The sequence below is a fragment of the Muntiacus reevesi genome, chromosome 1 (genome assembly GCF_963930625.1).
Source record: "Muntiacus reevesi chromosome 1, mMunRee1.1, whole genome shotgun sequence".
NCBI classification, from domain to species: domain Eukaryota; kingdom Metazoa; phylum Chordata; class Mammalia; order Artiodactyla; family Cervidae; genus Muntiacus; species Muntiacus reevesi.
Genome location: NC_089249.1, coordinates 185,759,470 through 185,783,700, shown reverse-complemented (window position 1 = coordinate 185,783,700; position 24,231 = coordinate 185,759,470). Strand labels below are relative to the sequence as shown.

Here is a 24,231-nt window from a genome sequence, read left to right as displayed (position 1 = left end):
CCACCCCAGCTGCTCACTTGAGCCACAGCCGCCGCAGCCCCCTCTGCGCCCACGGCCCCCCACCACCCAGCCATGGAGGCCATCAAGAAGAAGATGCAGATGCTGAAGTTGGACAAGGAGAACGCCATCGACCGGGCCGAGCAGGCGGAGTCGGATAAGAAAGCTGCCGAGGAGAAGTGCAAGCAGGTGATGTACCTCCGCTGGGCCGCGCCGGGCTGCCAGCACCCTCTCTGAGCTGGTGAGGTTCTGGGGCGGAGGGTGGGAATCTCAGGAAACCTTAGGACTTGGGAGACTGGGGCTGAGACAGGGTGGTGCTCTGGCTGAGAGAGAGTAAGGGGACTATTGTCTTCCCCAGAGGGGTCCCTGGGCTGGGAGAGAGGGGGCCGCCTGGACCCACTTCCAGCAAGGCCAGTGGAAGCAAAGTGAGAGAGTGGGAAAGCATGTAAGCTAGGGAGGGGCATTTGTGTGGGCTGCTTGTGTCTGTGTGTGCAAAGATGAGTCTGAGGAGGTGTGTTGGGGTGAGGGGATCATCACGCAGGGTGTGGTAGAAGGGGCGGTTTAGGGCTGCTGTGCGTATGTGAAAGGGATTTGTGTGTGTCTGAGCATTTGTGTGTCCACATGTGTTGTGTGTGTTCTGGCTGTGTGGAGGCCTGAAGATGACTGAGAATACGTGTGCCGAGGAAGGCCTGAGTGTGTAGCTGTTGGCAGTGGGTGTGAATATGTATGGATGTGTTTGAGTCTGAGTGTGTGTTGATGGTGGTATTGCCCTGGGTTTTATCAACAGGGGAAGAGACTAGCTGTGTGTTCTTGTACAAATGTTGACATGATATTGATGAAATTGTGTGTGTCAGGGTGAGTGTGTATGTGTGTTGCGGTGACTGCATTTGGGCTGGCATGGGTGTGTGTGTGTTTGTCAGGGTATGTGTGTGCTGATTGCACAGTTGTGTTTCTATTGGGGTATCTGTGTATGAGTGTGGGTGACAGGTGCCTGTTTCAGGGCACACTCAGGTGTGACTGTGAGTGACAGATTGGGAAGTTTTGCCGAGAGTATGGGTGTGTGGTGAGGGTTTGGGGCCTGGGGTGGGTAGAGATTTGAGGGTGCACTTGAGAATCTCAATGTGTCTCTGAGGGTGCCCTTGCTATGAGCTTGGCAAGGGAAGGCGGGGGTGCCTCTGGCAGGCAGAGGCCCTGGATTCAGAGCTTTGGGGACAAGATTCCCAGGGGGCCTGGACAACAGGGATCCATCAGAGAGCCAATGGAAGGGGGCTGGGCTGGACAGACCCAAGACCTTGGCTTGGGGCAGAGAACTGGAGTCAGTTGTCTGGGTCTGTCAGAGTAGCCAATAAGAGGAGGGAAGGGGGTCTTGATCCCTCCCAGAGTAGCCTGCCCCAGCTGGGGTCAACTGCCAAGCCCTGGGGAGCTTCAGGGTCTCCGATAAGCCCCAGGAGACGCCCAGGATGGTGACTCCAAGTGCTCAGCCCTGCCCATCCTGGGCGCCAGGCCAGCTCAACAGGTAAAAGTGCAGACTTTGAGCTCAGATTGGCCGTGTTCACAGTTCAGGCATTGGGCATGCTTGCTGCATGATGTCACCTTAGTCATGTCTGACTCTTTTTGAACCTATGGACAGTAGCCCAACAGGCTCCTCTGTCCATGGGATTCTCCAGGCAAGAATACTGGAATGGGTTGCCATGACCTCCTCCAGGGGTCTTCCCAACCCAAGGCTCGAACCCAGGTCTCCTGCATTGCGGGCAGATTCTTTATCGCTGGGCCACCGGGGAAGCCACCTTCACCTCTGTGCCTCTGTGGCTACATGTGTGAGATGAGGAAGTGAGTGTTGCTTCCCTTACCACCATGGGAGGACTAGAGGTGACTAGGCAGGTGGAGCCCTTGGCATGGTACCCAGCACAGTGTAAGCGCTCCATGAACTCAGGATTCTTTCCTACCCCACCCTACTTCCCCTTTGGGCCTCCCCATCCCCCACTGTCCCGAAGCTACCCTAAGTGCACAGTAACATATCCGCACAGGACAGCCCCACCCGCAGTGCTCCCTGCCACAAACCCTCCTCCCTCCCTGGCAAACACAAACGCCCATCCTGTGCTGGCCCTGAGTTGTGGCCTCCATCCATCATTTAGCACTTACCATGAGGGCTTTGAGGCAGGGCATGGCAACCCACTCCAGTATTCTTGCTTGGAGAATCCCCATGGACAGAGCAGCCTGGCGGGCTACATTCCATGGGGTTGCAGAGTTGGACATGACTGAGCAACTAAGAATTCAGCATGAGGGTTTTAGCCAGGGATTGAGATAAAAGCAACTTAATGGCTCTAATTCGCACTAAGGTGTGAGTGACTGATATAGCATACTCTAACAAAGCAGTTGTTCAGTTGCTCAGTCTTGTATGACTCCTTTGTGACCCCATGGACTATAGCCCGCCAGGCTCCTCTGTCCATGGGATTTCCCAGGCAAGAATACTGGAGTGGGTTGTCATTTCCTTCTCCAGGGGATCTTCCCAACCCAAGGATCAAACCTGAATCACCTGAATCGCAGGGGAATTTTTTACCACTGAACCACGAGGGAAGCCCCAGGGCAGACACGAGTCCAAAAGGAAAGGCTCCTCAAAGCATCCCACCAGCTGCATGGCCAAGGAGGTGGGGATAGGGTCTCTGATCTCCAACTGGATTTTCATTCTGTTTTTTTTGTGTGTGTGTTTTTCTTTTTGCCCAAAGCTGCCTACTAGGGTGGTGCACGCATGCGTGCTCAGTCATGTCCGGCTCTTTGCTACCCCATGGACTTGAGCTCACATCCAGGCCAGATGATCTAACTCTGTAACTAGGGCACATTGCTGTCGCTCTCTCACTGAGTTCCCTCAGTGTTCTTATCTGAGAAATGGGGGCAAATGATGCCTCTGACAGAGGGTACATCAGATTCCAGAGGTGCAAACCAGAAGCCCGAGCCCCATAGGGCAGATAGCCCATTCTGCCTGGGAACAAAGGCAGGAGATCATGAAAGGCTAAGCTTATTCGGAGCGCCCTATGCTTCAGGAGACCAAAGAGCACGGGTCTTTGGCCAGCCTGACCCTCAGGGACCCTGCAGCAAAGCCCCCATTCCAAGCCCTCTCTGCGCCGTGTGGGAATGGGCCGGGCCTCCCTGGCCTGCTTCCTGCCCACACCCCTCGCAGGGCAGTGACATCCGCCCCAACTGGCCTTTGACCCCACATCCTGCCTCAGCCCAGCCCAAAGGCCCCATTTGCAGGGACTATGATCTGCCATCCATGACCTTCCTGGCCACTTTACAAGCAGAGAAACTGAGGCTCCAAGAAGGAAGTGACTTGAGGGAGACCTTGGAGAGCCAGTGCGAGGCTCAGCCTCCCCAGCGAGACACCACACGTCCTAGGTGCTTTGTGCGTGTGCAGTTCAGAGGGACAGGAACCTGACCTGTGTCAGTTTCACTTACTTTTTCAGACCTGGCTCCAACCAGAGGGACTTGCAGTTGTGTCATTGATTCATTCTGCAAACTTCCTCCAGGATTCCGTGGTGAACACTGAGGCCAGCTCTGTGCTGGGCGGTACTGGAGCCCAGGGTGACCTAAGCCCTGGGCCTGTTTCTCAAAGGGCCCCAGCCCCAGAGGGTCTGCTGCCCTTAGTCACTCAGCCCAATCCGACTCTTTGCAACCGTTTGAACTGTAGCCGCCAGATTTCTCTGTCCAGGGGATTCTTCAGGCAAGAACACTGAAGAATTTCCTCCTCCAGGGGATTTTCCCAACCCACGGATTGAACCCACATCTCCTGGGTCTCCTGGACTGCAGATGGATTCTTTACCAGCTGAGCCATAGGGGAAATCCCTAAGGGGGACAGAGCCAAACACAGAGGTGTACCCCTGCCCCAGGGGTCAGGGTGGGGCCAGACGGTGGGACAGGGACTAGGGGCCCGGTGCAACAGTGCAGACCACCCAGGGGAGGGACCTGGGTGGGGAGGTCAATAGGAGGAGGGCTTGCTGGGCCGTGAACACAGCCTAGCCTAGCGGCCAAGCAAGCCAGCTTTGAAGTCAGTCTGACAAGGGTTCATAGCCCTCTCTGAACAGCCTCAGGCAGGTCCTGTTTTCATTTAGGGACTGTTTACCCTTTTGAGCTTCCCTGGTGGCTCAGATGGTAAAGCGTCTGCCTGCAATGCGGGAGACCTGGGTTCGATCCCTGGGTTGGGAAGAGCTCCTGGAGAAGGAAATGGCAACCCACTCCAGTACTCTTGCCTGGAGAATCCCACAAACAGAGGAGCCTGGTAGGCTACAGTCCATGGGGTCACAAAGAGTCGGACACAACTGAGCGACTTCACTTTCACATTACCCTTCTGTGACACTGGCACATTCTGTTTCATAGCCCCCTGTCCCCTTTATCACAATCGCCACCCTTTATTGTCCAGAAAAAGTCACCAAAAACAACCTTGATACCCGTCAAATGAGCCCAATGCTGCAGAATTTGCCCTCAATCGCTCATGTTAAAAGAGCATTGTGCCTGGCGTACAGCACCAAGGAAATGTTGCTATAGAAAAAAAAATTTTTTTGGCCACCACAGGCAGGACCTTAGTTCCCTGACCAGGGATCAAACCCGTGCCCTGTAGTGGAAGCAGAGAGTCTGAACCGCTGAACTGTCAGGGGAAGTCCTAGCACCTAGGAAATGCTGTACCATACAGGGCTGGAAGGAAGTCAGGTGGATGTTGGGTCAGGCTGACCTGCTTCTTTAAGGAAACTGGCTCAATTTCTCAGTGAAAGCGGAATTTCGAAAGCAGCTGCCAGGGTGCTGGAAGGCCACCAGATCAAGGCTTCCATTTTGCAGATGACAACAGAGGCCAGAAAGGGGGACAGGGTCAGACAACGGGGATTTGGAGGTCAGCCTTCCCGGCTACTTGCCTAGATGTCAAGGTCAGGGCCAATGAACCCTGTCGTAGGTGGAAGCTGCAGCCACCCTCCTCCTCCTCAGATCCTCCACCTCTTTTCCATTCCTCAGCTCATCAGTAAGACACTCAGAAGGCCTGGGAATGGAAGGCGGGAATAGCAGCCCTTTCAAGAATCTGCACGTGTGCATGCACACGTGAAACACATACACAACACACACAGCACCTAGCACATTTCACACATCGTCTCAGGAATGAACAGGAGCAAGCCACGGAGGGCTGCAGAAAAGTAGGTCAGTTAGGAGGGCTTGTTCAGATGTGGGTTCAGATCCAGTGCTGTGTGACCCACGGATAGTCGCTCCACCTCTCTGGGCTTCCTGCCATGAGGAGGAAGCAGGAGGAGGATGCAGGGCCCATGCGGGCTGTCTGCTCACCTTAGGAGCATGAATATGACCAGGGGTCAAACCACCTGAGACATAAAGTCAGATCAAAACCTGAGTTGGACTGAGCACCCCAGGCCAAAGTTAGGGGCTGGGGGTGGGGGGAGGTGCAGAGGGAAGGAGGGTGACAGAGAAGCTTTCTGAGTTGACCCTTGACTGGTGTGGTGGGGGGGTGATGGAGAGGTGAAGGGGTCTTTGTATTCCATAGGGCTTCTCAAACTGGGGGTGCAAGGAGGGGGCAAGACTCTCTGAATAAACGAAGAGGACTGAAAATTTGGGGAGTGTTTGGGACATTTCTATCAAACACAAGTCAGACTGCAAAAACTGAAAATCTCTAACCTGAATCTCCCAAGAAAGTGATCTCTAAGGAGTAGCTCTCTTCCAGTAAGATCCACAAAGTCCCAGGAGTAGGGGACAAGGGCAGGGGTTGAGCCTTTCAAACCTTCAGGGTATTTTGTAAGAACCACTCTCTTGGGCAATTGGGAACCACAGCAGGTCCTAGGTTGGCTCCTTGGGTCAGGAAGATCCCCTAGACAAGGGAAGGGCAACCCACTCCAGTATTCTTGCCTGGAGAATTCCATGGACAGAGGAGCCTGATGGGCTACAGTTCATGGGGTCACAAAGAGTGGGACACGACTGAGCAGCTAACACTTTCATTTTTTTCACTCTTTTGGGCAATAGACAGCCATGGCAGGTCCTTGCCAGAGGTAGGGTCAACATAGACTTAAGAAGCCTCTCTGGCTGCCAATGTTGGGAAGGTTGAAGGGAGGGATGGTCCAGGCCAGACTATGACTCCACCGGGGAGGCTGCAAAATTGAACCCGAATTTCTAGAAAACGTGTCGGGACTTGTTTCTCAAAAGCTGTGATAGATTCTGCAAGAGTACTGGGAGACCCCCCCCACCCCCCGAAAAAAAAATATAAACACAGCTGGTCCCAGGACAAGGGAAGGATGTGAAAGCCATGTTAATACGTACCAGTGGTACATTTAGTGAGTGGGGCAGAACACTGTTCTACCTGTTTCACAGATCAGGAAACTTGGATTCTTGTGAGTGTGGGGGGGGGCGCCCCTGCACCTCGAGGACGGGGCCCCCCAGGCTGATGCGTCCCCCAATCTGTCCCCAGGTGGAGGAGGAACTGACCCACCTCCAGAAGAAGCTTAAGGGGACTGAGGATGAGCTGGACAAATACTCCGAGGACCTGAAAGACGCGCAGGAGAAGCTGGAGCTGACGGAGAAGAAAGCCTCCGACGTACGTGCCCAGTAACGGGGGCGCCAGCGGCCGGGCCGGGCCGGGCCAGGCAGGAGCCCCGGGGCCGGGCGGGCGGGAAGCGCTCGAGGAAGAGGAGGAGGAAGAGGAGAAGGCGGTGCCTCCCGGCGCTTTCTCCAAATAAGTCCCGAAAAGGGGCACTTTCCAGCAGCTGCGGCCAGCGGTGCCGACGTCAGGCCCTCCCCCAGCGGTGCTGACGTCGGCTGCCCGGCCGGGTGACCTCATCGCCCCGACGGCGGCCGGGCCGGGGGCGGGGAGAGGCGGGGGCGGCCCCGGCGCAGGCAAAGGCTCGGGGGCCGGGGCGCGACTGCTGCAGCTCTAGCCGGAGCCTAGCCGAACCAAGCGCCCGCCGCTGCCCGCCGCCCGCTGCGTGCGCCTCCGCGCCATGGCTGGCCTCAACTCCCTGGAGGCGGTGAAACGCAAGATCCAGGCCCTGCAGCAGCAAGCGGATGAGGCGGAGGACCGCGCGCAGGGCCTGCAGCGCGAGCTGGACGGCGAGCGCGAGCGGCGCGAGAAAGTGAGAGCCCGCGCCCCGGCACCGCGCGCCCGGGCTCCCGCACCCCCGGCCCCGCCGCGCCCTCCTTTCTTCCCTTCTCCCTGAGCCACCCGCTCCCTGCCCGCCAGCCGCTGTCGCCCCCGCCTGATCCCACTTTCGCACCCTCGGCCCCAGCACTCCGGATCGCGGACCGGCTGCAGAGATCCCATCCTCCACCGCCATTCTCCTTCCCTGGCCTGGGACGAGGGGAGGGGGCGCCGCATCCGGGTCGGGCGGGGCTGGTGGAGCGGGAAATGGGGGAGATGGTCCGGGGGGGGGGTGCGTGATCCAGGAGTGGGGAGTGGAGGTAGGGGGCACCCTGCTGCCTTCCAACTCGCCGCCGCTGGCGCTCGGGTCCGGGCGGGGGAGGGCGGGGAGCTGCAGCTCCACCTAGGAGCGGGAAGTGAGAGTGAAAACGTTGAGCTTCCATTGTCTGGGGTTGGACCGGCCGATACTGGGAGTGGGGGTGGGGGCGCCGCACTTTCTCGCCACCTCCAGGGCTTCCCGGTTCCTGCCGAACTTTCCCAGCTGTTCCCAGGGGCGCGGCGGCTACGTGTCTGCTCCAGGCGGGGGGCGGAAGTTCAGTTCCCGAGCCGCCGGCCTTTCCCTCCCCAGATGGTCCCCTGCGGGAACGAGGGCCGCTCGGGACCCTGCCTGGCTCGCGGAGACCCTTGGAATGTTAACTCGGGGCCCTCGATCCACGGTCGTTTGTGTGCGGCCGCTGCAAAATGCGGGACCCGGTGCTGAATGGGGGTGGGGGTTTCACTGCCCTCTCTCCGTCCCTTGATGGCCTCTTGGGATGGGACAGGTGGTGGCCACCTCTGGGAGTGGAGCGAGATCTGTATCCCAATCCCATCCTATCCCACTTGGTACCTGACTCCTAGGAGGAGCGTGTCTCCAAAGCCGGGGTGACAATAATGCCCGCCCCCCCGCACCCCGGTAGGATTGCTGGGAGGGACTCTGGAGGAAAACCTCTCTGCCTGGCATATAGTAGGTGCTCTATTCCTGCGCTTTTCTCCCCGCATTCTACCTTAGAGGGGTTCACAGCCTGGTGGGGGCAAGGGGAGTCAGATAAGGCTGATTACCATGAGGGGCGGCGGAGGGTTGTGTTCTGCTAACTGGGAGCATGACAGAAAGAACCAGCCAGTGGGATAGGCTTCAAAATGGAGGCTGAGCAGTCTTATAGGAATAAGTTAAGAGTTTGCTGGGACAAGAGACTGCAAAGACTCAGAAAGAAAGTCGGGGGAAGAGTCTGGAGGCCCAGGGTCTCGGAAAGCTGGAGTGCTGAGACTCAGGGTGGGGACCCCAGCAGTGGAAAAGATGCCCAGGCAGAGGGCACTGCTGTGGGTGTCGACAGATCTGGGTAGGAATCGCCCCCACCCCTCAAAGAATTGTTTCCGTGCTCGCTGTAGTCAAAGCCTTTAATCCTGCAAGGGCCGCCCTGGCGTGAAGAGCCCTCAGAAACCTGGTGTGAGCCTCCCAACAGTAGCTGGTTTGGCCTCTTTCACACACGTAACCGGCATAACCCTCCCTCTGATCTCATCCCAAGCCATCTCGCTGGAGGACAATTACTCCTGCTTAAAAATGGCCCTCAGCTGTGAGCCAAGACTCAGGAATGGGACCATCCAGTTGGGAGGAAAGATGTTTTTGGAAAAGTTTCGAACTTCTTAAAAAGTTCACTTTTCAAAGCGGGCTTCTCTTGGTCAGGAAAAGGGGAGAAAGCCTTAAGAAGGTTCCTGGGCAGAAGGAATGAAGCCAAGGGGGGAGGGGAGGCCTTTTTCAGTCTCTTGTAGAGAAAGCCAAGAGCCGGCGTGTGGCAGACTTCTGGGTCTGCCTCCCGACAGCTGGTTTAGATTTTTGTGTGATTAACCGACATCTTCCTGTTGCTTTGCCACATGTATCTAGCAAGCCTCTTTTACCTTATAAGGAAAATCCTTTGTAGAGTGTAGAAGCTTTGATTGCAGGAAGGGGTGGAGCCCAAAATGACTAGCAGTGACTAGCAGTTTTTCAAGAATACATATATATGTATATCTGTACATAGAAGAATGTATCTCAGAACTATTTCCGTTCCAGATAGTTGAAAATGTGCCAAAAGCATGGTTGTCAGGATTCAGAATCCTCCATAAAAGGAGGGGCTCTTTTAAAAAAAAAAAAAAAACCTACTCATGAATCAAGCATCGCCGCATGATCTGAAAAATCAGTGCCTTGACTACTGATGGGTGTGAGGTTTCTTTGTGGGGTGACAAAACTTTTGGAATTAGATGGTGGTGTTGGTTACACAATTTTGTGAGTGTACTAAAAAAACGTTGAGGGGAGGAGTCCATTCCTGCTCCAGTTGCTGAAGGAGTGAAGATTCATCTAATTTTAAGAAGAATAAAAAGCACCCACTCTTTGGAAGGAGTGGGTGACAGTTCTTAAAATAGCTCATCAGTGGTTTAAATGGATTCTCCACACTGGTGTTCCGGAGGAAGCTGTGATCAGAAACACCTGCGGGAATTTCCTCTCCCTCCGCAATTAAGATAGTGGAGCTGAGAAAAGTTTCCTGATTCTGTGTTATTTCAGCAACTCTGGCCTCATTCTGTTACTCCACCAATTTTTTACAGCCCTCCCCCATTTGGAGATTCTTTATTTGTCTTGTTCTGAAGAAGCCAGGGTGACTTTATACTTCTCCCATCAGTTGGGCCCTATTTTACCAGTTCTCAATATTCCTAAGTGTGAGGCCTCCAAGCCCCCACAGGACTCAAGAGTGTCGATTTGGCAAGGGAAGAACCTTGGCCTGGGGCTCAAGAAGCTGTTCCCTGCCAGCTCTGGGACACTGAGAAAGACTGTTTCCCCTCTCCTGCCTCTCTCAGTTTTCCCAACTGTAAAGTGGGTGAGATCCACGAGGATTAAATGGGGGAGAAATCATGGCAGCAAGAGCTGCCCTTTGTGGGACTTCCCACATGCCAGCTACAATGCCACACCCTTGCATTACAGTCCCCAGAAAGGTATGAAGGAAACTGGCCCTGGGATAGGCTCAAAGCAAGCAGGGAGGCTGCCTGCTCAGCGCCACATGGCTGAACACTGGCGGGGCAAGGATTCTGACCAGTACGTTTTGATCCTCGAATTCTTGCTCTTATGCATGCCAGCGTATTTATTACCTTCCTTGGAGGTGAAAAGCCAGTAAAGCCGTTTCGCCATCTCTCCCGTGCCTGTAACCAAATTTTCTTTGCTTTCTTATATCATTTTGTCCCAACATCTCTCAGCCAGCCTTGATTAAGGATGGAGTTCCAGTTGGGCTGCCCCCACTCAGCACCCCCACCCCCCGCTGCCCCAACTGTACGGCCAGCATATAACTGAGGCATCCAGAGTCTTGCATTTGTCTTAACATTCAGGTGGCTAGGAGCAGACCTTGTATGACAGAGTGAGCTGGTTGCTTGGTGGCCTTGCTCTCGAGAAGTCCCATGGAGGGGCCAGCACCATTCTCTTCGAAGATATAGCTTGCTTCTCTCTCTGTCTTGTATTGACTTGAACGCTGTGCTCCCTTGTGTTCAACTCTTTGCAACCCTACGGACTGTAGCCTGCCAGGCGCCTCTGTCCATGGGGCTTTTCAAGAATACGGGAGCGGGTTGCCATTTCCTCCTCCAGGGGATCTTCCTGACCCAGGATTGAACCCACATCTCTTGCGTCTCTTGCTTTAGCAGATGGATTTTTTACCACTACTGCCACAACAGGGAAGCCCATAATGACTTGACAGCCTGTCCTATTGTGGGGAGAGTGCACTGACATTTGGGGGAAATTCACACTGTCCAGAAGAGACAGTCTGAATTCCTTACCGCCTGGATTCCTGGGTGGGCTTCAGCGGGGGAAGCATGTTAGCTGGAGAAAAGGGCACTGTGTGAGTGGAAGGCTGGCTGACCTACGTCCTTCTTAACCTGGTTCCGCCTCTGACCTCCCTAGGCTGAAGGTGATGTGGCAGCTCTCAATCGACGCATCCAGCTCGTTGAGGAGGAGTTGGACAGGGCTCAGGAACGACTGGCCACAGCCCTGCAGAAACTGGAGGAGGCGGAAAAGGCTGCAGATGAGAGTGAGAGGTAAGGACGCTTTGAACCCGGTGGCATGAGCGTTTACTTCTGGGAAATTGGGGTCGTGCCATACTGCCAACCTCCCGGAGCTGGGGTGAGAGTCAGTGAGATGCCAGGGACACACGTGTACACATACATACAAATGGGCAACAACACCTTGTAAACCGTCCTGTTGTGTGTGGAGGCATTTGATGTGGTGGTTATGAAGGAAAGCTACCACCAGAAAGAGGAAGGCGAAAAATGGGCAGATGTGAGACTGTAGCTGTGACTGTCGTTGGCAGGCAGTTCGCAGAGCGCTGTGTCTCCTGTTCTCTCTGAGAGTCACCGTGTGTCTGGTTGTCAGCATTCTCAAGACCTCAGTTTCCAGGGTGATATGAGAAGGCGGGGGATGAAAACTTGGAATGGGCTGTCTGCATAAATGATTATTAGCAGTGCTTCAGGCTCTGGGTCACTGGACAACTATGTGTCGGGGACATGCAGGAACTACTCCAATTAATGTATTTGCAACTGATAGCACTTCTTACCTCCAGGGCATTCTCCTGCTGCCTCCAGCAGGGTGCTGTGTCCTCTCGAGCGGCACGCCTTGGTGCCGGCTCTGGAGGACTATGGGCAGATTGTGTGATTCACAGAAGCAGCCATCTCTGTGTGGTGGTCAGTGTGGTGGTGGTGTGGGCTGGGCTGGTGGTCCTCACGTATCTGCCACAGCATCACACCAGAATTCACACTGGACTCATCCACCATAGTTTTCAAGTTTCCTAGGTGGCGCTGGAACCCGCCTCCCAATGCAACAGATGCAGATTCGATCCCTGGGCCGAGGAAGATCCTCTGGAGAAGAGCATGGCAACTCACTCCAGTATTCTTGCCTGGAGAATCCCATGGACAGAGGAGCCTGGTGGGCTACAGTCCATGGGGTTGCAAAGAGTCAGCCACGACTAAAGCAGCTTGGCACACGGGCACCATAGTTCTCTGGTAGAAACTTCTCCCAAGGATCCATTCCTGGTAGGGGGGGCTAAACCAACTGGAGAATCTTGGCGACTGACTTTTTGAGTTGCCTAAGGGGGAGTTTGCCGTACAGTGGAATAGCCCTTATGGAGGGCACAGATCGTGGTGTGGGCTCTGCTTTAGCCACTTCATAGAGTGAGAGGGCAGTAGCTCAGGGCAGCCATGTGGAAGTATGAAGGATCCAGTCACAGGTTGCTCACGACTGTGCCGGGGCCTCAGCTAGGTGCTTCCCTTGTTCACAGTCAGACCAGCCTGGCCAGCCATCTCACTCATTTCTCACACGTCCCCAAGTCAAAAGGCCCTTCGCTTGTTGGTATTGTGTTACCAGCAGCCATTGATGGCGCCCTTGTTAGAGCCTGATGTTTAGGTGGAAGGAATTCTATACTTGGGATCTGAAGAATCTAGATCTAAGTCCTTCCACTGCCATTTACTATGGGGCCTTGAGCTAGTCCCTTTGATCGCTCCTTGACTGCAGGGGATTTTCCAAGCTTGCTGATCTCAGGGCCTGGTACAGGCTTGCATGCTCAGTTGTGTCCAACTCTTTGTGACCCCATGGACTGTGTAACCCGCCAGGCTCCTCTGTCCATAGAATGTTTCAGGTAAGAATACTGGAGTGGGTTGCCGTTTCCTACGCTAGGGGATCTTCCCAACCCAGGGATTGAACCCAAGTCTCTTGCGTCTCCTGCATTGGCAGGCAGATTCTCTACCACTGTGCCACTGGAAAGCCCAGTACGGGCCTGGAGAGTGTTTTGATAGTTAGCTGAGAATGGCAGGGACAGTCCGAATGGAAGTGTTTATTAGAAGTATAATAATGGTCCTCCGTGGGCAGGCCTGACACACACTGATACATTATACTGGGTTGGCCTCTTCTTTGGAGATCTCTGAGTTTAGCATGTCCACTCCACACAGTGCAGGCCACAGTGAGCTCCATTTCGTGGTCAGAAGTTGTACGGCACTTCCAGCTGTTCCCAGGACACCATCCTTCCCCTAGTGGACGTATCCACTTCAGTTCAGGCCTTCCTCACCCATCACTTTGTGGATATCTGCCTCTTACCTGGTCTTCCCACTGAAGTCCCTGCCATCATTCTGGTTTCCATTCACACTTGTTTCTGAAACCTTCCTGTGGTTCCCTGTTCCCTCGGAGCAAAACCCTTAGCCTGTCATTCAGGCGGCATGTGGTGCAACCACCCTGACTTCCCTGCCATATTCTTTCATTCCTCTGGGGCTTTCTGTTTTTCTGAACTTTTTATTTTGTATTGGGATATAGCCAATTAACAGTGTTGGCGATAGTTTCAGGCGGACAGCAAAGGGACTCAGCCCTACATATACATGAATCCATTCCCCCCCAAACCCCCGTCCCTTCCAGGCTCCCACATAACATTGAGCAGAGTTCCCTGTGCTATACACACTGTCCTTGTTAGTTATCCATTTAAAATCTAGCAGTGTGTGTGTTCATCCCAGACTCCCAAACTCTCCCTTCCCCCCCAACAACATAAGTTTGTTTTATAAGTCTGTGAGTCTCTTTCTGCTTTATAAGTTCATTTGTATCACTTCTTTTTAGATTCCACATATAAGGGGTGTCACACAATATTTCTCCTTTTCTGTCTGACTCGGGCTTTCCTTGTGATCCAGCTGGTAAAAGAATCCACCTGCAATGTGGGAGAACTGGGTTTGATTCCTGGGTTGGGAAGATCCCCTGGAGAAGGGAAAGGCTACCCACTCCAGTATTCTGGCCCAGAGAATTCCATGGACTGTATAGTCCATGGGGTCACAAAGAGTCAGACACAACTGAGCGGCTTTCACTTCTGTCTGAGTTACTTCACTGAATATGCCAACCACTACGTCCATCCATCTTCCTGCAAATGGCATTATTTCATTCTTTTTAAAGGCTGAGTAATATTCCATTGTGTGTATGTACCACATGTCCTTTATTCATTCTCTGGGGCTTTCTTGTATATTGCTCTCTCTCACTGAAGAATACCTTTCCTCTCCTTGTTCACTTGTGGACTCTCTTCTGGGAAGCCCCTTGTGACATAAGACACACCCTCCATACCCCACTCCCCACCCCAATGCAGCAGAATCCATCATTCCCACAGCCAGGCCAGCACAGACCTTCGATCAGATCCTGGTAACTGTTGGTGTACAAGTCCCCCTCGTCACTAGTTAGTGAGAGACTATGGGATAGGAGTGTGGACTCCGGAACCACATCAGTGGGGTTTGAATCCCAGCCCTGCTTCTTACTGGCTGTGTAACCTCGAGCAAGTTACTTAGCCTCAGTTTCTTCCTCTGTGAAATGGGGATACTGTACCTATTTCTAGGGACAGGGATTGTGAAGTTTAAAAATGGTGCCTGGCGTTCAGCAAAGATGCACATGAGTGTGAGCAGCTCTAGTTGCCTCTTTGGAGTGTGGCTCTTGGTAGGTGTCAGTGAAGTGTTTAGATGAGTAGATGCCTGAAGGTGTGCAGTGAGGTGGTCATGTGTGTGTGGAGGCAATGACAGGTTCTGCTCCTTGCAGAGGGATGAAGGTGATAGAGAACCGCGCCATGAAAGATGAGGAGAAGATGGAGATTCAGGAGATGCAGCTTAAAGAGGCCAAGCACATCGCCGAGGAGGCCGACCGCAAATACGAGGAGGTGAGTGGTGGGGAGTGAGGCTGGCGGATGGCAGTAGCAGGAAGCGGGGAGGAAATGGACCTGTGATAGGGAAAACCCTGGGGCCGCCTAAAGGAAGCTCTTGGTCAGCTCAGCTGTCCTTCTGCATCCACGTCTGTTTTTTCCGAAGACAGCCGCTTGTCTAGGAGACCATATCTTCCACGATGCCAGAAGTCCTGGGAAATTCTGTGACGGTCAGACAAGTGGGGAGTTATACTTAAAGGGGAAACCAAGTGATCAGATCCCTTTTTTTTTTGTCCTCCAGCTGGGCGTTAGGCTAAAATGGGGAATTGTGGTCCCCGGCTGTGGGTCTTTAGACCACGAAAGCTCAGTTGCTCCTTCTGCCTGCCCCCATGGCCCCGTCTCTTCCTTCCCCTTCCTGGGGCCCACAGGAGAGAATTTAGGTTTGGAAATTAGAGTTGGAGCAGCAGCAGAAAGCCCCAAGGTTGCTGGACATGGCCTTGCTGTTTGCTCTGGGTGGGGGTGGGGTATCCTATTAGACGTGGCTCTTGGGGGTCAGTCTTAATTGGTCCTTCCTGTTTTTGCAGGTAGCTCGTAAGTTGGTCATCCTGGAGGGTGAGCTAGAGCGGGCAGAGGAGCGTGCCGAGGTGTCCGAATTGTGAGTGGCAGAGTGGGGTTGGGTGGTGCCCAGCTCAGCTCTAGACATGGTGGATGGGGGCCGGTTGGGGAGCTGGGAGGGAGTAAGTTATGTTGGGAATGGATACCGACCAGGGCCTCTGGTCAAGTGGATGTGTCTGGGACTCATCCTTCAGTCCCTCCTCTTTGCTTCCCTGGCTGACAAAGAGTGACAGGTGACTATTTGTTCTCACCGCCCTGGGAAGTACCGCCCACGTGTTCACTCTTGCCACAAAGGTATTGGGAAATACAAGTGTCGGGCTCTTGTTTTCCCAGAGAGGAAGCCTCAGGAGGCTGTGCCTTCTTAAGGGGAACACTGAGGGCAGGCTGCCGTGTCTGTGTCTAAATGCCTTGTTCTTGATGTCATTGTTTGGCTAGGACACATTCTTGGTGGCGAGGAAAGGTGAGAAGCTTGACCAGAGTCCCCACAAGCTCCCTACCCCCACCCCCCACCACAAAACCCCAAAAGCCTCTCCCCTCAGACTCGGGTGAGGACTCGAGCTCCCCAGAGCATCCCTGCAGTGCTAAGAGATCTGGTTTCCGAAACCCATCCCAGGCCTACTTCCTGGCGTGTCCAGTGTAAACTCGGATTGCCGCCTCCCAGCCTCCTGCACTGCGTCTCATTCTTAAACACCTTCCGGAGTCAGCCTCATCAATCGTGGATTTCACAAGTCCCTGTTGCCTCAGACTTGGCAGGAGCCCAAAAGAGCTTTACAAACCTCCCAAACACTCCTCGGCCTGCCGCGCCTTTGCCTGGCACGATGGGGTTTTGACAAGTACACAGCACTGTGTCTCAGAGAAAGCCATTAACATTTTTCCCCACATTCCTTCTGGGGGCCCCTGGCAGTGCGGACTCCTCCATTTGAAAACTTCTTTTAGGGAGACTGCGGTTTGTATAAAAAGATGAGACACCAAAAATCTTCTCTTGTCTTTGGGCAGAAAATGTGGTGACCTGGAAGAAGAACTCAAGAATGTCACTAACAACCTGAAGTCACTAGAGGCTGCATCTGAAAAGGTTGGTGGTTGGCTTGAGCTGGAGGGTGATTTGCTGGCCTTTTTTCTTCCCCCAATGAACGCAGGAGCATGCCAGGGTGTCGGGGATCTGACCTGTGTTTGCCAACAGTAGCTTTGGTACCTAGCAGCCAGGTTTCCTTTTCTCCTATAGAAAAGGGTGTCCAATGGCTAGATTTCCCTCTTTCATAGGGTCTTAATGCCAGCTTTTATCTCAACCTCCTATGAAGGTGGGCTTATTTATCTATTTATTTATTTCAGCCATACAAGGCAGCATGTGGGATCTTAGTTTCCCAACCAGGGATCAAACCGATACTCCCTGTAGTGGAAGCAAGGAGTCTTAACCTCCGGAACACCAGGAAAGTCCCTGGAGATGAATTTAGAACCTGAGATGGGGGCCTGGTCAGGCTCATCTTAGGGAATTCTGAGCCTCCTCATGTACATACAGAGCCTCACTCTCAACTGCATCCCTGGGTTCCTCTAGAAATACTTTCTAGAAGGTTGAGCAGCAATCACAGGTGGAATTGGGTTTTTTTTGTTGTTGTTGCTGAAACAGTACCCAAAACAGTCATTACAGGAGAGAGCATTAGTCATTACATTAGCAAGAACGTACAGACCCTTCCGTGACCTTCCCTCCTCCCCTCCCAACCCCTGCTGTTGAGTTCCTCTTTCTCAGCTCTTCCTCACTCTCCCTCCTCCTCCTCCCCTCCCGTTGCACTGAACTCGTTTCACAGACATTCCATGTTGGTCCCTTCTACTGCTTTCTTTGAAACTTCTGTCCCATCAGCCTGGGGTGGCTGCCCCCTTTTCTCTCTGCTTGGCAACCCCCTGTCTACCCCTCCCGGATTGCTCATCCAGGTTAGGTATTTCTCAACTGCATAGCCCCACCTACTTCTTTCCCTATCGTGAGGGTTGATCACATTTATTATAATTAATTGCGTGCCTTCCTCGCTAGAATGTAGAGATAGGGACTCTGTTGGTCTCCTTTAGAGCTGTGTCATTAGTCCCAGCGTGGTGCCTGGTGGGTATTTCATGCTGGGATAGTTGGTGAATAAATGTGGGGATGCGAGAGACTGGTCATTGGGAGAGATGCTGCGGTGATCTGCTCTTGAAGAGCTTGTAGTCTAGTTGAGTAGAAGGGTTGACATAGTAATTAGGGTGTTGGTGGGGCTTCCACAGAGGGACTTTGGGAAGCTGGGAAAGGTGTCGCAAGGAGGTGACCTTAGAAAAGACCATAGAGGCTTCCCTGGTGGTTCAGTGGTAAAGAATCGGCCTGCCCGTGCGGGAGACAAGAGTTTGACCCCTGATCCGGGAAGATCGCACATGCAGCTGAGTTTGTGCACCACAGCTATTGAGCCTGGGCTCTAGAGTCAGGAGCTGCAACTACTGAAGCCTGAGCACCCCAGAGCCTGCAACACGAGAAGTCACTGCAGTAAGAAGCCTGTGCAGTGCACCTAGAGAGGAGCCCTCCTCGCTTGCTACAACTAGAGAAAGCCCTCACAGCAAGGAAGACCCAGCACAGCCAAAAATAAATAAATAAAATTATTAAAGGGGGAAAAAAAAACTATAGAGCAGGATGCCAGCCAGGAGCTCATATTCCAGAATCAGGTTCCAGCTGTGGCTTGGTCAGGTAGTAGCCATGTAACCCTTGACAAATTAGCTAGCTTCCGTGACTCATTCCCTAATCTGTAAACTGGGATTGGTGCTAACAACACAGCTGGAAGTTGATAAAGGTTAGTTAATACTCACCTGAGTTGAGCCTTGAAAGACAAGCATACCTTCTGACAGACAGCAGTGAGGAATGGGACATTTCATGCCTGGGGGCCCAGATGTAGTCAAGGGCTGGGAGACCAGAGAGTACTCAGAATAGGCTTAGGAAGTGGCAGGAAGCTGGTGGGAAGTGGGGTTGGAAACAGACGAGGCCAGCTGCTGTGGAGAGCCTTGAGAGGCATGTTTTCATTCATTCATCTGTCTCCATCTTCTTCACACGTGTATCTCGAGTTGTCAGCTCAGGTCTTGAGATCAGTCCCATCCCAGAGGGATCCCCTCCCAGACTCTCTGAGTTTCCCACACATTCATCTGCCTGGAAAGGTGTCTGTCTCACTTTGCTGCTTAGGCAGGTTCCTAGCTTCAAGCACGTGCCTTTCTCCAAGAATCGGGGAACGTTCATTCTCTTGTGTTGTCCCCCTGCTCCCTCCTTTTTAAAAAGTAGTGTTTTGATCTCTCCCGCAGTATTCTGAAAAGGAGGACAAATATGAAGAAGAAATTAAACTTCTGTCTGACAAACTGAAAGAGGTGAGTGTGATTCCCACCCAGCTGGTTTGGGATTCTCCTGGGGTTGGTCTTGAAGCAGTCCTGGTGACTCCTTCCTTCTACCCTAGGCCGAGACCCGTGCCGAATTTGCAGAGAGAACAGTTGCGAAACTGGAAAAGACAATTGATGACCTGGAAGGTATGAAATCACCATCTAATTGTGTTTGCTCTGCCTCCCCCTTACACGACAAGTACAGTCGGGGGAAATCTGGGAAGGCTGGTTTGGGCTTCATCCACGTCAGGGGAGCAGAGTGATGTCACATCTGGAAGTTTGGAGCCCTGGAACAGGACAGTGCAAAATCAGATTCAAACTAGGGTTGCCATTTTTCCAGAACTAAAATATTTCTGTGTAATTAACTCCATATGTAAGTACAGAGATCCAAATATGGCTGATTTTTTAGCTCTTTAGAGTTTCCTTCAATTTGCTCATTTCTGAGACGCCTCACATTTTTTAAATGCCTTGCATTTTTTATGGAAACTCTCTCCCAGAGAGCACAAAGCTTATCACAATATGAGAAGATGGAAATTTAGAGACTGTAGAGACCTGAATAAAGACTCCAGGCTGTGAGTCTGGTGCCCACGTATCCCAGAATTTCTTGAAGTGTTTCATCTTTTAAAAAAATTCTGTCCTGTGCTCTTCACAGAGTAACCCGGAAATTCCAGAATCCTGGAATTTCAGTTCTCCCAAACTGCCTGTCCTGCCCAGAAAGGGTACAGAACTCGTTCTTCAGGCCGTGAGTCCCAGTGTTTGGTTTGGGAAGTGAGGTTTCCATATAAGGCAAAATGCCCCATTCCAAAGTATGACCTTCGGACGGGATGACGTCACTGAAAGTCAAATAACCTGGGATGGGAGATTGGTGGGGAGAAGCTCTCACCATTTTTAGTCACCACTCTTTCTAAAGTTTCACTATGGCTAATCCCCTGCAGAACTTCACTCCACTTAGAAATCACTCCGTAGATCTTATGTTTTCTCATTTGTATTACATGAGACACAACCTTGTCCCAGTTCGTGCTTTGTTTTCTCACTGTTTTTTCTTCCTCTCAATGTGTGGCACTCCACTCCAACCCTCGCATTCTATATTCTGTACCTCTTCTGAACTCTCTCCTTGGGGACCTCTGCCCTCCAGATGAGCTGTACACTCAGACGCTCACATACAAAGCTATCAGCAAGGAGCTGGACCACGCTTTCAATGACACGACCTCTCTCCTGAGAGGCGGCTGGGGTGCCACTCTCTGTCCTAGCAATACTGAAGTCTGCCTTCTCACTGTGGTACCTCCACTCCTGTGGGCTTCCAGAAGCTCCAGTTTCCTGCCTTCCGGTTTGATCTTTCAAGCCTTCTGCTGCTGTGTCTGTGACTGTGTGACTGAAGTAAAGACAGGCCGTCCTCATCTTCATGCCCTCTCATTTTCATTTTCTCCACTTGCTGCCTTTGAGCTGTGGCCTTTGAGGCCCTTAACCGTGACTGCAACCAAAAGTGAGTGGCTCAAATGAAGAGCTGGTTTCAAAAAAGAAAATTATGCTTATATGATTCTTTTCTGACAACATAAAAACAAAAGCCAACTTGGCCTGAGCTCTCAAATGTATTAGCTATATTAACTGTATCTGCATGCCACTAGCAGTTTTTCCTTACATAGAAATTGTTTTGAATGGAGACCCATCCAACCTCTTGAGCAGCTTAACAGAGTCAGCAGAACATGCAAAAACCAGCCGGCTTATCTCTAAAAAGAAGCTACCTTGGGATGGCTCTTCATCTGTGGATTCAAACAGCAGCAATGGCATTTTGGTCTCCTTAGTCCTTTTCTCTCGTTTTTTCTGTGTTTTACTTGGAGAATGGTGTCTGCGGTTCCCTATGTCTTCATTGTTCACAAAGCACCTCTTCAGCTCCCAGTCCTGGGAGGCAGCTCACCAGAGAAGCTCACCTCTGTTCCCTACCCTTAGAAAACAACTGCAAGGAATTAAGGGGCATCCCATAGCAGGGCAAGGGGATGGAAGCTGCTAGAATGCCGAACAAAGGAATTGAGGTGAATCTATCCGGTTCTCCCCTGTACCCCACCACTACCACCACCTCAAATTGTCCCAGAAACACTGACATTTTGAAGTCCAAGCCATCTTCTAGATTGAACATGAAAGTGGCATGAAGACTTCTGAGTAGATCATTTATTTTTGGTCACCATAACTTATTCCTCATCCAGTAATTTTTTTATTCAGCTGGGAACCTTTGTCACAATTCTTTATTCATTTCTGCAAAATACAACTTTACTAAACTACCCACACCCTTCCACCCCCAACTTTCCTCTGTTCCTAACTGCCTTCCCCCCTGAACTTCTGCGTAAACCACTCCCGTCACATTGCCATGCGTGTGACCCTGGAAAGATTAAATGCTGTAGGGGTGGGTGTTTTTTGTTTGCTCTCTCCAGGTATTTGTTCCTGGAATTTTCCCAGACATATGTAGCCTCCACCCTTTGAAATAACTGCAGCCCTGCCTATCCAGTCATTCTACCTAAGCACCTAGGTGGAACTTCAGAGATTAGGGCTATGGTGGATCTACTACCACCTATTGACTGTGTGGAGGGCGGGGTTTGCTGTCACACTTGTCAAGGGCTATTAACACTTTTAGGGAAACTTACTTTCTCTCAGACCTAATAACAAAGTAGATGCCGGGGAATCCCAGTGGCAAGGTGAAGTGAGGTCGGGATTTGGAGTTGGAATACCTTGCCTTGCACCCCAGCTCTGCCATTTGAGCTGTCTAGCCCTTTTCAGCAGAAATAAAAGTGATAGCTGCGTTCCTGAGGATTAAATGAGATAACTGAGAAGAAATGGGTTCGCCTGCAGTAGGCAGTTACTGTGTTAATCCAGACTCCATAGGCCCAGGTCACTATTCTCTGACAGAATCCTCCCAGATTATAAGTCACTAGTTTTTTCTTAAAGTATCACATCAAATGGAAGCTTCAGTAGTTGTAGTTGCAAGATGGCCGTCTTTGGCAGTCATTTTCTTTCTGAATATTTGCAAGCTGATCGTATCACATTTTATGAGGTATTTTGCTTTCCTCTGGTATTTTAATGAGTCCTGGCCTAGTCCCTGATCACCCATTACTTGTCGCAGACCAGTTTTCTCTCCTGCTCTGTCATGCATCGCTCTAAGTGGCATCTTAGAGTTTTGTTGATTTGTTTGGTTGGGGGGGAGGGGGTCGTTTGTTTTATTCATTTCTTTCATCAGCTCAACCATTTAATAACGTACCTGTAGTCTGGCTTAAATTTCAGTCATTTTGCATTTACCTGGAGTTTGACTGCTGTGGACACATAGGTGGACGTGTAGAAACAGTAACACAATTATGCCTGGAATTTAAACAGCTATTCTGAGAAGCTCCAAAGGAAAGATGGGTTATAAGATTATATTTCCCTTCCATAAGCTCAGGGACTAACCAGCACTAGAGAGAAAATGTATTAACTCATCCATATCTCAGACCAAAAGCTTGTGTTTATGTAGCATTTTATAAGTTCTGAAGCATTTCTCATTTGTTTCTCATGATAACCCTCTGCCACACAATGGTATTACCCCCATTTGACAGATGGGGAAACTGAGACCTAGAAAGTTTAAATGACTTAGGTTAAGTGGCATTTACCTCACGGGGCTTAAGTCAGGTGTTCTGACTCTAGGATTGCCAGATTTAGCATATTAAAATACAGGACACCCAGTTAAATTTTAATTTCAGCTCTGCAATGAATAAATTTTGAGCATAAGTGTATTTCAAGCAACATTTGCAATATGCTTCTATTAAAATTTTTATTTATATGAAATTCAAATTTAACTGAGCAGCCTGTATTTCATTTTCCAACCCTAACTACCAGATTTGGTTTTTAGTGTCTAGAAGTCCATGGTGTTCTGCTATAATTAAAATGCAGAGTACTTTCTCTGCTCTTTCACTCTGGCAATGTGGAGCTTAGAAACTTTTTCTCCCCTATAATAAAGACACTTATTAATTTGTTTTTCCCTCATTCTTAATTTTCACCAGAAAAACTTGCCCAGGCCAAAGAAGAGAACGTGGGCTTACATCAGACACTGGATCAGACACTAAACGAACTAAACTGTATATAACCAAAACAGAAGAGTCTTGTTCCAACAGAAACTCCAGAGCGCCGTGTCTTTCTCTTCTCTTGTAAGAAGTTTCTTTTGTTATTGCCTCTTCGCTTTGCTGGAAATGTCAAGCAAATTATGAATACATGACCAAATATTTTGTATCAGAGAAGCTTTGAGCACCAGTTAATCTGTTCCTTCCTTTTTTCCAAAATGACACCAGTTTTTTCAGCTCTATTTTTAATCCTTAAATTGCATATATTCCTAAGGTAGGCAGGGTATTTCATAATGAGCATACATACTCTCTTTTAAGACTGAGGGCATTTGGTTCCTGGGAGAATAGACAACCCCACACTTTCAAAACACAGATTCTGATGTCTAGTCATAGGTCAGTTTAAAACGTTGGAGAATGTCCACCATTGGTCACGTGGTAGGAGGCCAGGGATTGTCACATTAAAATGGGTGGGGATTTTCCATCCAGACCAAAGTGGGGGTGGGGTTACTGTGGGAAGTCATAAACCACAGTGAGGTTAACCTGATCATCCCTGCTCTTTTCCGCACTCCACCGTGCAGAACAAAACAAACATCCTCTGAGCAGTCAGCATGAGAGTGCTCAAAAAAGAGTCATAATAATTACCCAAATGTTTTTTGGATAGATCCTTGATATGCTCTTCTATATGTTTCTTTTGCTCTAAGTTTTCTGAGGAGCTGATGTCTTATTCCAATAATGACCCATGCTTATCTGCTCTGATATGAGGCCATCCACTCAGGAGGAATGAATGTTGGAGAATTCAGTCCTAATCAGAGAAGCAGTCTTTTTCAAAACTATCAGTAATTGAGCAAGACTGTTTTTCTGTGAACAAATATTAGGCAGAATGGCCCTCTCAGACAGCAAAGTAAAAACTAAAAAATTGGCATAACTTCATCTCTGTACTCAAGAGAATGGCAAATTGGAGATTTACTTATCTAGAATTTTAATTCCTTCTTCAGGACCAAATTAATAAAAGACCAAGAAACTCCTGATTAAACTGGATATGGAGTATTTTGTACACAGGGCATTTTGTTCTGTTTCTGCTTTCTCAGTTAACATCTCAGAGCTGAAACATTCCACATTCCCCAGCAGTGTGGGGGCCAACTCAAGTTTACAATTCTGACTAAAAGAATCACCCTGCTTCTAGCTTATCTGAATCCTCTGCCCCTCACTCCTATTTATTAAGCGCCACACTACCCAGGAGATACACTAGCAAATTGTGCAATTGAATAAAACCCACACTTTCCATTTAGATTCTTGCAACTGTATCATATGTAATAGTATCACTTTTTCTACATTTTGGTCAAATAAATTTTTACATAAA

General features: G+C 50.8%; 1 protein-coding gene across 4 annotated transcripts; it reads left to right on the top strand.

Annotated features, from left to right (window-relative positions):
• Window positions 1-24,231, top strand: TPM4 (tropomyosin 4). 4 transcript variants are annotated; one of them, XM_065917528.1, is made up of 9 exons: window positions 1-186; window positions 6,446-6,571; window positions 11,064-11,197; window positions 14,706-14,823; window positions 15,390-15,460; window positions 16,417-16,492; window positions 18,721-18,783; window positions 18,870-18,939; window positions 19,928-22,808. In XM_065917528.1, exons 1-9 carry the CDS (start codon window positions 73-75, stop codon window positions 20,290-20,292), a joined length of 1,137 nt encoding a protein of 378 aa, XP_065773600.1. In that variant the 5' UTR covers window positions 1-72; the 3' UTR covers window positions 20,293-22,808. The 4 variants fall into 4 exon arrangements, with proteins under 4 accessions (XP_065773600.1, XP_065773598.1, XP_065773601.1 ...); XM_065917526.1 differs by lacking the exon at window positions 19,928-22,808 and adding an exon at window positions 22,815-24,231 and having other exon boundaries at window positions 8-186; XM_065917529.1 differs by lacking the exons at window positions 1-186; window positions 6,446-6,571 and adding an exon at window positions 6,764-7,106.